This window comes from Saccopteryx bilineata, chromosome 3, assembly GCF_036850765.1.
Source record: "Saccopteryx bilineata isolate mSacBil1 chromosome 3, mSacBil1_pri_phased_curated, whole genome shotgun sequence".
In the NCBI taxonomy this organism is placed as follows: Eukaryota; Metazoa; Chordata; class Mammalia; order Chiroptera; family Emballonuridae; genus Saccopteryx; species Saccopteryx bilineata.
Window position 1 is genome coordinate 183,232,463 of NC_089492.1, and position 15,340 is coordinate 183,247,802.

The following is a 15,340-nucleotide window of genomic DNA, read 5'->3' on the forward strand; positions in this document are numbered from 1 at the left end:
TACGTATGGAATAATGCAGTTCCTGTTTTTTTCTGATTTACTTATTTCACTTTGTATAATGTTATCAAGATCCCATCATTTTGCTGTAAATGATCCGATGTCATCATTTCTTATGGCTGAGTAGTATTCCATAGTGTATATGTGCCACATCTTCTTATCCAGTCTTCTATTGAAGGGCTTTTTGGTTGTTTCCATGTCCTGGCCACTATGAACAATGCTGCAATGAACATGGGGCTGCATGTGTCTTTACGTATCAATGTTTCTGAGTTTTGGGGGTATATACCCAGTAGAGGGATTGCTGGGTCATAAGGTAATTCTATTTTCAGTTTTTTGAGGAACCACCATACTTTCTTCCATAATGGTTGTACTACTTTACAATCCCACCAACAGTGGATGAGGGTTCCTTTTTCTCCACAGCCTCTCCAACATTTGCTTTACCTGTCTTGTTAATAATAGCTAATCTAACAGGTGTGAGGTGGTATCTCATTGCAGTTTTGATTTTCATTTCTCTAATAACTAACGAAGATAAGCATCTTTTCATGTATCTGTTGGCCATTTGTATTTCTTCCTGGGAGAAGTGTCTTCATGTCCTCTTCCCATTTTTTTTATTGGATTGTTTGTTTGTTGTTGAGTTTTATGAGTTCTTTGTATATTTTGGATATTAGGCCCTTATCTGAGCTGTTGTTTGAAAATATCATGTTCAATTTAGTTGGTTGTCTGTTTATTTTGTTATCAGTTTCTCTTGCTGAGCAAAAACTTCTTAGTCTCATGTAGTCCCATTCATTAATTTTTGCCTTCACTTCTCTTGCCATTGGAGTCAAATTCATAAAATCCTCTTTAAAACCCAGGTCCATGAGTTTAGTACCTATGTCTTCTTCTATGTACTTAATTGTTTCAGGTCTTATGTTTAGATCTTTGATCCATTTTGAGTTAATTTTAGTACAGAGGGACAGACTGTAGTCCAGTTTAATTCTTTTGCATGTGGCTTTCCAGTTTTCCCACCACCATTTGTTGAAGAGGCTTTCTTTTTTCCATTGTGTGTTTTTGGCCCCTTTATCAAAAATTACTTGACTATATATATGTGGTTTTATTTCTGGGTTTTCTATTCTGTTCCATTGGTCTGAGTGTCTGTTTTTCTGCCAATACCATGCTGTTTTGATTGTTGTGGCCCTATAATATAGTTTGAAGTCAGGTATGTAATGCCCCCAGCTTCATTCTTTTTCTTTAGGATTGCTTTGGCTATTCGAGGTTTTTTATAGTTCCATATAAATCTGATGATTTTTTGTTCTATTTCTTTAAAAATTGTCATTGGAATTTTGATGGGAATTGCATTAAATTTGTATATTGCTTTGGGTAATATGGCCATCTTGATTATATTTATTCTTCCTAACCAAGAACAAGGTATATTCTTCCATCTCATTATATGTTTTTCGATTTCCCTTAACAATGGTTTATAGTTTTCATTATATAAGTTCTTTACATTCTTTGTTATGTTTATTCCTAAGTATTTTATTTTTTTTGTTGCAATCGTGAATGGGATTATTTTTTTGAGTTCGTTCTCAAATGTTTCATTGTTGGCATATAGAAAGGCTATTGACTTCTGTATGTTAATTTTGTATCCTGCGACCTTACTGTATTGGCTTATTGTTTTTAGTAGTCTTTTTGTGGATTCTTTGGGGTTTTCGATGTATAGGATCATATCATCTGCAAAAAGTGATACCTTTATTTCTTCTTTTCTGATCTGGATGCCTTTTATTTCTTTGTCTTGTCTGACTGCTCTGGCTAGAACCTCTAGTACCACATTAAATAAGAGAGGAGAGAGTGGACAACCCTGTCTTGTTCCTGATTTAAGGGGGAAAGCCTTCAGTTTAGTGCCATTTAATATGATGTTAGCTGATGGTTTATCATATATGGCCTTTATCATGTTGAGATATTTTCCTTCTATACCCATTTTGTTGAGAGTCTTAAACATAAAATTGTGTTGTATTTTATCGAAAGCCTTTTCTGTGTCTATTGATAAGATCATGTGGTTTTTGTTCTTTGTTTTGTTGATATGGTGTATTACGTTAACCGTTTTATATATGTTGAACCATCCTTGAGATTCTGGGATGAATCCCACTTGATCATAATGTATTACCTTTTTAATATATTGTTGTATTCGATTTGCTAGTATTTTGTTTAGTATTTTAGCATCTGTATTCGTTAGAGATATTGGTCTGTAGTTTTTTTTGTGTGTGCCATCCTTGCCTGGTTTTGGTATGAGGGTTATGTTGGCCTCATAAAATGTGTTTGGAAGTATTGCTTCTTCTTTAATTTTTTGGAAGACTTTCAGTAAAATAGGAACCAAGTCTTTGAATGTTTGATAAAGTTCGTTGGTATAGCCATCAGGGCCTGGACTTTTAGTTTTGGGGAGGTTTTTAATGGTTTTTTTTCTATTTCTTCTCTACTAATAGGCCTGTGTAGGCTTTCTGCTTCTTCTTGACTCAGTCTAGGAAGGTTGTATTGTTCTAGGAATTTATCCATTTCTTCTAGGTTGTTGAATTTAGTGGCATAAAGTTTTTCATAGTATTCTACAATAATTCTTTGTATATCTACGGTGTCCATGGTGATTTCTCCTCTTTCATTTTGGATTTTGTTTATATGAGTTCTTTCTCTTTTTTCCTTGGTAAGTCTTGCCAAGGGTTTGTCAATTTTGTTGATCTTTTCAAAGAACCAGCTCCTTGTTGTATTAATTTTTTCTATACTTTTTATGTTCTCTATTTCATTTATTTCTGCTGATTTTTATTATCTCCTTTCTTTGGCTGGTTTTGGGTTGTCTTTGTTCTTCTTTTTCTAGTTCCTTAAGGTGTGAAGTTAAGTGGTTCACTTGGGCTCTCTCTTGTTTGTTCCTACATGCCTGAAGTGATATGAACTTCCCTCTTATCACTGCTTTTGCTGCATCCCATAGATTCTGATATGTTGTATTATCATTTTCATTTGTCTGTATATATCTTTTGATCTCTGCACTTATTTCTTCTTTGACTCATTCATTTTTTAAAAGTATGTTGTTTAGTTTCCACATTTTTGTGGGATTTTTTTCCTCTTTTTTGCAGTTGAATTCTAGTTTCAAGGCTTTATGATCAGAAAATATGCTTGGTAGAACTTCGATTTTTCTGAATTTGCTGATGTTGTTTTTGTGACCCAACATATCGTCAGTTCTTGAGAATGATCCATGTTCATTGGAGAAAAATGTATACTCAGTCACTTTGGAATGAAATGTCCTGTAGATGACTATCATATCCAGGTGGTCTAGTGTTTTGTTTAAGGCCACTATGTCTTTGTTGATTCTCTGTTTGGATGACCGATCTAGAGCCGTCAGCGGTGTATTGAGGTCTCCAAGTATGATTGTATTTTTGTCAGTTTTTGTTTTAAGGTCAATAAGTAGCTGTCTTATATATTTTGGTGCTCCTTGGTTTGGTGCATATATATTAAGAATTGTTATGTCTTCTTGATTCAGTGTCCCCTTAGCCATTATGAAATGGCCATTTTTGTCTCTGAGTACTTTTGCTGTCTTGTAGTCAGCATTATCAGATATGAGTATTGCTACGCCTGCTTTTTTTTGGATGTTATTTTCTTCGAGTATTGTTTTCTAGCCTTTCACTTTGAATTTGTTTTTATCCTTGTTACTTAGATGAGTTTCCTGTAGACAGCATACAGTAGGATTATCTTTTTTAATCCATTCTGCTACTCTGTGCCTTTTTATTGGTGAGTTTAATCCGTTTACATTTAGTGTAATTATTGACACTTGTGAGTTCCCTATTGCCATTTTATAGATTGCTTTCTGTTAGTTTTGTGTCTTGTTTGATCCTTCTCTTTCGTTTTTATATCTTTTGTTTTTATTTTGTTATATTCCATACATCTTTCCTCTGTTGCTGTCTTTTTTATCTCATGTGCTTCTGTGGTGGTTTTTTCAATGGTGGTTACCTTTAAATAATGAAATGAGTTCCTACCCTGTTCATTGTAGAGCACTATTTTGTGAGTACTTTTGCACTCCATCGTCCTTTGCTACTGTTAATCTCTATCCTCTTCCCCCCCTTTCTTTTTGTTGTCACAGTTTAAATTTGGTTTTATTGTGTTCTTGGAGCTTTTACTTGTGGGTTTGTTTTTTTTTTTGTTTTTTGCATTTTTCTGAACCTGGAAATGGGGAGAGACAGTCAGACAGACTCCCGCATGCGCCTGACCGGGATCCACCCGGCACGCCCACCAGGGGCGATGCTCTGCCCAGCAGGGGGCGATGCTCTGCCCCTCTGGTGTGTCACTCTGCCGCGACCAGAGCCACTCTAGCGCCTGGGGCAGAGGCCAAGGAGCCATCCCCAGTGCCCGGGCCATCTTTGCTCCAATGGAGCCTTGGCTGTGTGAGGGGAAGAGAGAGACAGAGAGGAAGGGGGGTTGGAGAAGCAAAATGGGCGCTTCTCCTATGTACCCTGGCCGGGAATCGACCCCAGGTCCTCCGCATGCCAGGCCGACGCTCTACTGCTGAGCCAACCTGCCAGGGCCCTGGAATGGGGGTTTTCTGATCATAAATTCCCTCATCTTTTCTGTATCTGTGAATGTTTTTGTTTCTCCTTCATATTTGAAGGATAGCTTTGATGGGTATAGTATTCGTGGCTGAAAGTTCCTCTCTTTCAGGACTTTAAATATTGGGGTCCACTCTCTTCTAGCTTGTAGAGTTTCTGCTGAGAAATCTGATGATAATCTAATGGGCCTTCCTTTATATGTTGTATTCTTCTTTTCCCTGGCTGCCTTGAGAATTTTTTCTTTGCAGTTGGTTTGTGCCAATTTCATTATGATATTCCTTGGAGTAGGTTTGTTGGGGTTTAGAAAATTCGGAATTCTGTTTGCTTCTTGAATTTGAGGCTTTAGTTCTTTCCACAAGCTTGTGAAGTTCTCATCTATTATTTGTTTGAGTATGTTCTCCATTCCATTTTCTCTCTCTTATCCCTCTGATATACCTATTATTCTTATGTTATTCTTTTTGATGGAGTCAGATAATTCTTGTAGGGCTATCTCATTTTTTTAAATTTTTGAGTCTCTCTTCTTCTCTCTGTTGTGCCTCAAGTTGCTTGTCTTCTATTTCACTAATCCTCTCTTCTATCTGGCCTGTTCTATTAGCTAAGCTTGTTACCTCGTTTTTCAGCTCATGTATTGAGTTTTTCATCTCTGTTTGATTTGTTTTTATAGTTTCAATTTCCTTGGAAATATATTCTTTGTGTTTGTCGAGTTGTTTTCTGAGCTCCCTAAATTGCCTTTCTGTGTTTGCTTGTATATCTCAGAGTATTTTTAGGATTTCCATCTTAAATTCTCTGTCATTTAGCTCCAAGGTTTCCAATATATTAAATTTTTTCTCCATAGATTTTTCCTCATCTAGCTGTGTTACCTCCCTTTCTTTTGTATCCATGATATTTGATTTTCTCTTCCTTAATGGCATCTGAGGGTGGTTTTGTTGATAGTATTAATAAGATTTAATAAGGAATAAAAAGTTAAAAAAATTAAAAATCAAAGAGTTGTTTTTTTTAAAAAAATTAATAATGAAAGTAAGAAAAATAAAATAAAATAAAATAAAAATTAAAGAAAAAAAAGAAAATTATTCCCCCCCCTCCTTATTTCTTCTCCTCTCCCCTCTTTCTTGAGAAAATCTTGTGGTGAACTGTGAATTATATTGTACTAAATAGAACAAACAATGCCTGTAATGGAGGGCCTGAATTGGGGAGAAGTAATAAAGGGACAAAAAAAGAAAAGAAAAAAAAAAAGACAAAGAAAAGTGTGTATGGACCCACAAAAAGCAAATAAGAAAATAAATTTGGGTCAAGAATAAAATGATTTGCTTTTAGGTGTTGGTTGACTAAGAGTTATGATGAGAGGAATAGGAGGGAAACAGGAAAATGGGGGGACAAATTAAAAAATTACTATTGTATTTAGTGGAACAAGGACTAGATGAAATGGAGAGCCAGGGATGGGAGCACTGCTATTGTGTTAAAAAGGTGAAGTAAAAACCCCCCAAAATGCCACAAATATAAGTTTGAGTCCCAGATAATATATTGTTCGTTATTGAGGTTTGAATGAGAGGAGACGTAAAGGAGAAAGGAAGAAACTAATATAGAGGGAGAAAAGAAAGAGAGAGAGAGAAAAAAAGAGGGAACCACTAAAAGAAGAAAAAAGAGTAGAGAGAGAGAGAGAGTGTGTTAAGGGTTTTGGAGTGCAACCCTCATAGAGAGAAAGGACTAGGAAAGAAAAGATAATGGGAGATGTAACACTTATGGGTAGTGTAGTTCAAAGAGAGGAGAGAGTAAGACCAGCAGAGAGTTAAACTACCAAATTGGAGGAGGAAAAAAAAAAATCAAGAATGAAGATAATAGAAACAAATGAACAAATATAATAAAATGGGATAGGTTATAAAGTCTGCAGATTATTGTTGATTTTGAGAGGTTATCTTCTTGCTTTTTCTTTTCTCTCCCTCTTCCTGGTCGGTGACTCTGTACCCCGGGTTCTGCCCTTTTGGCACACTCAGGTAGAGGTTTGCAGTTGATAAGTCTCTATGGCGATATCGTGTATTGTGCTTCAGTCTCATTGGCAGTCGAGGGTCATTAGCATTTATAGGCTTCGACAGTGAGAGAGTTTGTGTTCCTGGATCCTTTCTCCTAGTTTTTCCTTTCTCAATTAGTAGCCTGATAATCCAAGTATGGGGTTGCTGCTGCCTCTGCCTGGATAGTAAGAGGCTCAAAGAGCTGGCAACTCCCCACTCTATTCCCACTCAGGACAGGGCTTTGGGTGAGGCTCAGTCAGTCAGAGCTGCTAGTATAATCAGGCGGGGCTTCCGCCCACTCAAAGACCTCTGGCTCTGCCACTCTGTGGGATAACACGGCACGCACTGCCGAGGCAGTTAGAGGAATCTCTCGCCCACTATCTGCGCGCGCAGACCAGGATATCAGACTGGCCGCCTCACCCTCTGAGTGAAACCCCCACCCACACGGAAAAGTTCCAGCGTTGGAATTGGCTCTTGCTCCGTCCCCGAGCATGGCTTTTTCAAGGTGCTGGGGCGGCCCAAGATTCCGCTTTCAGCCCACAGAAAGGCCTCTGACTCTGCCTCTCTGTGGGATAACACGGGCACCCACTCCCGGGGCTTTGGAAGGAATCTCTCGCCCACTATCTGCGCGCTCGGAACTGGAGATCGGGGAAAATGGCTGCCCCGCTTGTCCTTCTTTGTCTGGGTTTGGCGCGGACAGTTTTTCCTCGGCTTGAATCTCTGAACCACAGCCTGGTTCGGCTGTTTGTGCCGTGGCCTGGATCTATTCACCCCCTTTGCCCGCCTTAGTTTCTATATTCTCAGTTCCCAGTGAAAGCCGCCCTGTTCAGGTTAGTGAGGAAGGCAGAGCATTTCTTACTTCCTATTTCCTTCACGGTTTGATTATATATTTAGCCAATTTTTCGCTCGACCATACCTTCGGGTGTATTGGGAAACATCTGGAGGCTCCAAGGATAGGTTTTTCTGTTTCTGGTTGAAGATCTTGTTGAATTTTGGGGGAGATTTATCGGTATTGCTTCCTACTGCGCCATTACTCTGACGTCATCGACATCCTTTCTTGTTTTCAGTCTTAAGAAAACACTTGTAGTTTTCACCATTGAGTATGACCTTGGCTGTGGGTTTGTCATATGTGGCCTTTATTATATTGAGGTATGTTCCTTTTACTCCAACTTTGCTGAGAGGTTTTATCATAAATGGGTGCTGGATTTTGTCAAATGCTTTTTCTGCATCTGTTGATATGATTATGTGATTTTTATCTTTTATTTTTTTTTATATGGTGTATCACATTCACCTGTGGATATTGTACCAGTGTTATATCCCAGGAGTAAATCACAAATGATCATTTCTTATAATTTTTTTAATGTATTGCTGAATTTGGTTGACTAATATTTTGTTGAGGATTTTTAGCATCTATGTTCATTAGGGGTATTGGTGTATAATTTTCTTTTTTTGTAGTGTCTTAATCTGGTTTTGGAATTCAGATAATGCCGACCTTCTACAATGAGCTTGGGAGTCTTGCCTCCTCTTGAATTTGTCTGGAGTAGTTTGAGAAGAATTAGGTGTTAGTTCTTTGAATATTTATTAAAATTCTGTGAAGCTATCTGGTCCAGGACTGTTGTTTATAGTGTTTTTTTTTTCCTTTTTTTTTTTTTTTTTTTTTAATTTAGTGCAGTGACATTGATAAATCAGGGTACATATGTTGAGGGAAAATATCTCTGGATTATTTTGACATTTGATTGTGCTGTATACCCCTCCCCCAAAGTTAAATTGTCTTCTGTCATCTTCTATCTGGTTTTCTTTGTGCCCCTCCCCTAACCCCTCTCTCCTTCTTCACCCCCTTATAGTTTTTTGATTACTGCTTCTCGTTCATTAGTTGTTACCTGTCTATTCAAGTTCTCTAATTTTTTTCTTATTCATTTGAGGAAGAATGTATCTTTAAAAATCTATCCATTTTGTCCAGAATATCCAATTTGTTGTCATGTATGTAGTTGTTTGTAATATTTTCTTACAATTCTTTGCATTTCTTTGATAGCAGTTGTTACTTCTCTTTCTCATTTTATTTATTTTGGTACTCTTTCTTTCTTGATGAATCTGGTTAAATATTTATCATTCTTGTTTATCTTTTTTGAGAATTGGCTCTTGGTTTTATTGATTTTTTTTTTTGTATTTGTTTTTAGACTCGATATAATTTATTTCTGCTCTGATTGTTACTTCCTTTTCTTTAACTCACTTTAGGCTTTATTTGTGTTTGTTTTTCCTAGTTCTTTTAAGTGTAAAGTTGTTTATTTAAGATTTTTCTTATTTCTTGAAGTAGGCCTATAATGCTATGAATTTTCCTCTTAGGATTGTTTTTGCTGTGTTCCATAGATTTTGGGTTTTTAGTGTCTCATTTTAGTTGTTTCAAAATACCTTTAGGTTGGATTGGATACATGTCTTCTTTTTCTTATGAGTGGAATTGCTGGTTCTTGGGGTAGGTATATGTTTAGTCTTATGAGAAACTGCCAGCCATTTTTGCAAATGATTGTACCATTCTAAATTGCCAACAATGTATGAAAGTTCTTACTGTCCATATTCTTGTCAACACTGATATTGTCAGTCTTATAAATATTAAACATTCTCGTGAGTGTTTAGTGCTACCTTTGTGGTTTTAATTTGCATTTCCCTCTTGTGCTTCTTGGCCATCTTTAATGTCTTACTTTGTGAAGTGTCTAATATATCTTTTGTCCATTTAGAAAATTGGATTGTCTTAATGTCTTTTGAGAAGTTTTTAATTTTGGTGAAGTCTAAGTTATATGTTTATTATCTTACAGTTCTTGCTTTCTATGTTCTAATAAATCTTTATTTTATCTCCATACAATTAGGATATTTTTATGTTTTCTTTTTGTATTTTTCCAAACTTAGAAGCTGGGAGGCAGTCAGACAGATTCCTGTATGTGCCCGACTGGGGTCCACCTGGCATACCCACCAGGCGGTGATGCTTTGCCCATCTGGGGCGTTGATCCATTGCGGCCAAAGCCATTCTAGCACCTGAGGTGGAGGCCATGGAGTCATCCTCAGCACCGGAGACCAATGGAGCCTTGGCTGTGGGAGGAGAAAAGAGGTAGAGAGGAAGGAGAGGGGGAAGGGTAGAGAAGCAAATGGATGCTTCTCCTGTGTGCCCTGTCCTGGAATTGAACCCGGGATTTCCACACACCAGGCTGACACTCTACCACTGAGCCAACTGACCGGGGCAGGATATTTTTATGTTTTATTTTAGAAGGTTTATAGTTGTAACTTTAATATTTAGAAATTTGATTCATCTTCAGTTGGCTCTCTGTGAGGTGGAGATTAATGTTTGTTTTTTTCCCCATATTTATATTCATTCTGTCACTATTGTTAGAAGAGTATTTCTAACCCTTTGGATTTGGCCCCTATTATACATTATTAAATGACTATAGGTTTGGATCTCTTCTTGGGCTCTTTCTTAATTCATTCTCTTGATCATTATTCCAGTGTCATATTTTATTGATTGCTCAGTTTTATGGTAAATGTTGAGGTCAGATTGTGTAAGTCCTACAATTAGATTCTTTTTCAAGCTTCCTTTGAATATTTTAGATCTTGTACATTTCTATATAAATGTTACACTCAGCTTGCCAGTTTTTACAAAACCTTCTATTATGATTATGATTTGGATTGCATTGATTCTAAAGATCAGTTTGAAGAGAATTGCAGCCTTAATAATGAGTCTTTCAATCCATAAATATGCTATAGCTTTCTAATTATTTACATCTTCTTTAATTTTTATTTACAATATTTGGTAATTTTTAATAGAGGTCTTGTGTGTCTTTTGTTCAATTTTTAAGTGTTTTATGTTTTCTGTTATTGTAGTACTTGTTTTAGAAATTTTATTTTCCTAGTGATTGCTTCAGTACATACAAATAAAGTAGATTTTTGTATAGTAATATTGTATTCTGCAGCCTTATTAAATTTTACTTGTTAAGTTCACTGATTATTGTGTAGATTTATTTTAAGTGAGAGGAGGGGAGATAGAGACTCCCGCATGCACCCTGATGGGATCCATATGGCAATACCCATCTGGGGTTGATGCACAACCGAGCTATCCTCAGCACCTGAGGCTGACTCTTGAATCAGTTGAGCCACTTGGCTGTGAGAGGGGGAGAAAGTGAGGATCAAATCTGAGACACTGCACGCTGGGCTGTTGCTCTATCCACTGAGCTAACCGGACAAGGCCTGTAGATTTTTAAAAGAATTTTTAAGAAATTAATTTATTTTTTTGACAGAGACAAAGAGAGAGTCAGAGAGGGACAGATAGGGACAGACAGGAAGGGAGAGAGATGAGAAGCATCAATTCTTCATTGCAACTTTTTAGTTGTTCAGTGATTGCTTTCTCATTTGTGCCTTGACCCGGGGGCTACCGCAGAGTGAGTGACCCCTTGCTCAAGCCAGCAACCTTGGGCTTCAAGCCAGTGACCATGGGGTCCCATCTGTGATCCCCTGCTCAAGCCAGAGACCCCTCGCTCAAGCTGGTGAGCCCTCTCTCAAGCCAGATGAGCTCACGCTCAAGCTGGTGACCTTGGGGTTTCGAACCTGGATCTTCTGTGTCCCAGTTCAATGCTGTATTTGACTGTGCCACCGCCAGGTCAGGCAGCCACCGCCAGGTCAGGCAGATTTTTAAGACTTTTAAAATAAATTTGTAAATAGTCAAATAAAATTATTTGATAATAAATATCTTAAAGGATATTTCCCTTAATATATAATACCTTGTGTTGGCATGGGTCCCTACTTCCCTTTCAGTGCTTCTTGAATCTATAAAAAAATTTTTTTCCTCCCACAAAATTAAGTTGCCCCTTTCTCTCTTTCTCTCTGTATGAAACTCTGATTACATGTCTGTTAGACCTTCTGATACTGGCCCAAAGGCCTTTTCCCCCCTTGAATATTTTTTCTCTGTGTTCTTCAGATTGGTTTTGTCTTCGTGTTCTCCTAGTTTCATAAATTAAGCATCTCATGTTTAGGTCAGTTGTGTGAATTTGCTAAAACACTTTTAGAAAACTCTTCATAGGTACTCTATCTACATCAGTGGTTTTCAACCGCTCGTCCACCAGTAATTTTGTCCTGGCCTGCAAAAGCGTTAACTACCCTGATGTTGTATAAAGATTGTAGAGTCTGTAGTCATTGGGTCTATAATCTTCATACAACATCAGGTGGTTAACTCTTTAGTGGACTAGTGACCCTACAATACTTATTAGTGTAATTTTATTAAGGATTTCAGATGTTTTATATAAATTTGACACTTTTTCCAAATATATATCCATGTTCTTTAGTGTGGATATGGGGTTAGGATTTGTACTTTGTTTTTTGAAACACATTTGTCTCATATTTAACTTTTTTTTTCTTCCATAATAGACTTTCTGTCAGAAGTCTAAATCCTAAGGATTTATGTGTTGATAAGTTGGAAAAGTTTTTATTGTTGTTAGTAGAAGGCATAGTTATTACCAATTTGGGTGTGTTTATGAATGATTATTGGAATTTGCTATGATCCGGGTTTTATTGTTGCTTAATATTACCCTTTTTTCTATTTAATGAATTGCACTAACTTTTTTTGTACTGACCCTTTGAAAATTCAAAGGGGCTTAGTTCTGATAATAATTTGAGTGTTAAGTAATTTATACATTTTTGACTATGATAACCTGCTATTCTTCTTTTCTTATTTTTAAACAGTTACATGGGAATTGGTCTTTCTGCTCAAGGTGTGAACATGAATAGACTACCAGGTACAGTTGTAATATGAACTAGAGTGTATATATAGTCTCCATAGTCTTTGTGGCTAAAATTTTCAGTTAATAATTTGAAATAGCTAAGTATTTTGATTTTTCTGTACTTTTAATCACCTGTATTTTGAGTTCAGAGTGGAAACTGAGTTTTTAAAGAAATTTAACTTTATACTATTTGGCAAAACTTATATATACCGTACATTTTTTGTTTTGTTGCCTGTTTTTGATTTTCGGTATTTTTAACTTCTAGTATGCAGTTATATCAATTTTAATTTTTTATTTTATTTATTTATTTTTTTGGAGACAAGAGAGTCAGAGAGAGGGATGGATAGGGACAGACAGGAAGGGAGAGAGATGAGAAGCATCAATTATCAGTTTTTCGTTGCAACACCTTTGTTCATTGATTGCTTTCTCATATGTGCCTTGACCCTGGGACTACAGCAGACCAAGTAGCCCTTGCTCGAACCAGCGACCTTGGGTCCAAGCTGGTGAGCTTTGCTCAAACTAGATGAGCCCGCATTCAAACTGGCGACCTCGGGGTCTCGAACCTTGATCCTCCGCATCCCAGTCTGATGCTCTATCCATTGCGCCACCGCCTGGTCAGGCCTCAACTTAAAATATTTTAATGTGGTTGGTTCTGTTTGCTACCCAATGCATTCTTAGCCGGTAACCCATTTTCAGTTCAGTATTCTGGGAATGTAGGCCTGATGTTAAAAGTAAACTAAAAAAGGTCTGAATTCATATAACAGAACTGTTTCTCAAAACCATTAATCAGATGGGAGTGATGATTTAATTTGGAAGGAAACTTTTTGAGAATAGAAAGCAAAATAGAAAACTATATTTTATATTAAAGTGTATGTGTGTATAAAAACCAGTCAAAACAAAATTTCTTTGGTCTATTAGCAAAGAAAATAGCATGGAAAATGTATCTTTCTTTTTTTTCTGGTAGGAGTCTCTCTGTTTGATACAAGTTTTAAGGTTCTGTGAGGTGAATTTATTTTCCTTAATGTTGTAGACAGTATTTTAATAACATAGAAATTATGTAGTATAATTGTGGAGAATTTAAATGTACATTTGGGGATTTTATCTTTGTGTGTCATCTGTTGTACTATTCTTGTTTATTTGATCATAATCTTAGTGACTACCTGTAGCACAGAGAAATTTGACATTTCATTGTAAATATATTGGAACTTTCTCTTTAGGCTGGGATAAACATTCATATGGTTATCATGGGGATGATGGACATTCATTTTGTTCTTCTGGAACGGGACAACCTTATGGACCAACTTTTACGACTGGTGATGTCATTGGCTGTTGTGTTAACCTTATCAACAATACCTGCTTCTACACCAAGAATGGACATAGTTTAGGTACTAAGACAATGTTTTGCATGTAAAATAACCAAATATTGTGATTATTGTACTTAAATCGTGGTAGTCATACTTATTGTGTAATTTTCCTTTATAAATAGATGCTTCTAGGAATTATTTCTTTGTTCCTTCCAGGTGAAAATTGAGAAAATGATAAAAAATAAATTGTATTCTGTGAAGGCCACATTGCATCACATGTATAGGAATAACTTTAGAAATATTTCCACGCTCAGATATTTATTCTAGTAATAGAAGTGCTAAGTGTTTTCTGCTCTGCTTTGAATAAAACCTTTCACGTGTGATTCAGTCTCTAGGTTAACAGGTGCTAAGAAAAAGAGGCTGTCAGTTTTTAGTCCAGTATGGAATGAAATAACAAAGGAAGGAAAAACTTGATGCTACCAAGCAATGAAGGACATTGACACACGAAAAGGTCATGCCTGGTAACAAAGATTGATAAGGATAGTGACTATAAGTTAGTTCTGCAAAAAGGATCAGAATTAAAACAAACAAATAAAAGCAAAACCCATAATACAAGACAGATGACTAATAAAGAACAGTATAGATTAATGAAAACATAGATATCTATCCATTTTTAACACTAATAGAAAATTAGGGTTTTCACTTAAATATGAGCTCATAATGCTCAAATTTAAAAGTATATATGGTTGTTATACTCTTTGTTTTCTTTTTCTTTTTCTTTTTTTTAAAGTGAAAGAGAGATAGGGACAGACAGGCAGGAACGTAGAGAGATGAGAAACATTAGCTCGTAGTTGTGGCACTTTAGTTGTTCGTTGATTGCTTTTTCATATGTGCCTTGACCGGGGCACTTCAGCTGAGCCAGTGACACCTTGCTTAAGCCAGCAACCCCAGGCTCAAGCCAGCGACTATGGGGTCATGTCTATGATCCCACGCTCAAGCCAGTGAGCCTGCACCCAAGCCAGCAACCTTGGGGTTTTGAACCTGGGTCCTCAATATCCCACTTTACCACCGCCTAGTCAGGCTAGATTTTGTTATTTGAATTGTGGAAAGTATAAAGGATGGTGAGACTGATGCTTTAAAAATAAAAAGATTCCACATAACTTCTACTGTTTGAAATGTAATTGATGGATAGCAAATATTTCTGATGAGATAAAGTAAAAGGCAAAAACTAAGTAAACCCAGAAGGCAGAAATTTCAGTTTGCTTATAAACAGTATTTAAATTAGACTGCAGATAGTATGCTTAGACATTTTATAGCTGTTCTCTGATATAACACAAAAACTATTCTCTCTGGGTCCTGACCAGTTGGCTCGGTGATAGAGCATCTACCAAGCGTGTGGATATCCCAGGTTCAATTCTTGGTCAGGGCACACAGGAGAATCAACCATCTGCTTCTTCACCCCTCCCCTTTCCCCTTCTCTCTTTCTCTCTTCTCCTCTTGCAGCCATGGCTTGAGCACATTGGCCCTGGGCACTGAGGATGGCTCTGTGGAGCTTCCACTTCAGATGCTAAAAATAGCTTGGTTATGAACACTGGTCCCAGACGGGGTTGCCAGGTGGATCCTGGCTGCGATGCATGTGGGAATCTGTCTCTCTGTCTCCTCTCCTCTCACTTGGAAAAGAAGAAAAACAAACAAACAAAAAAACTATTTTTTTCTAT

General features: G+C 36.9%; 1 protein-coding gene across 1 annotated transcript in view; it reads left to right on the forward strand.

Annotated features, from left to right (window-relative positions):
- The window catches only part of RANBP9 (RAN binding protein 9), a 102,161-nt gene that overhangs the window by 43,597 nt on the left and 43,224 nt on the right, over window positions 1-15,340 (forward strand). Inside the window, exons 3-4 of the mRNA XM_066268358.1 lie at window positions 12,281-12,333; window positions 13,536-13,703. Coding sequence (XP_066124455.1) covers window positions 12,281-12,333; window positions 13,536-13,703 — 221 coding nt within the window. The remainder of the gene's footprint in view (window positions 1-12,280; window positions 12,334-13,535; window positions 13,704-15,340) is intronic.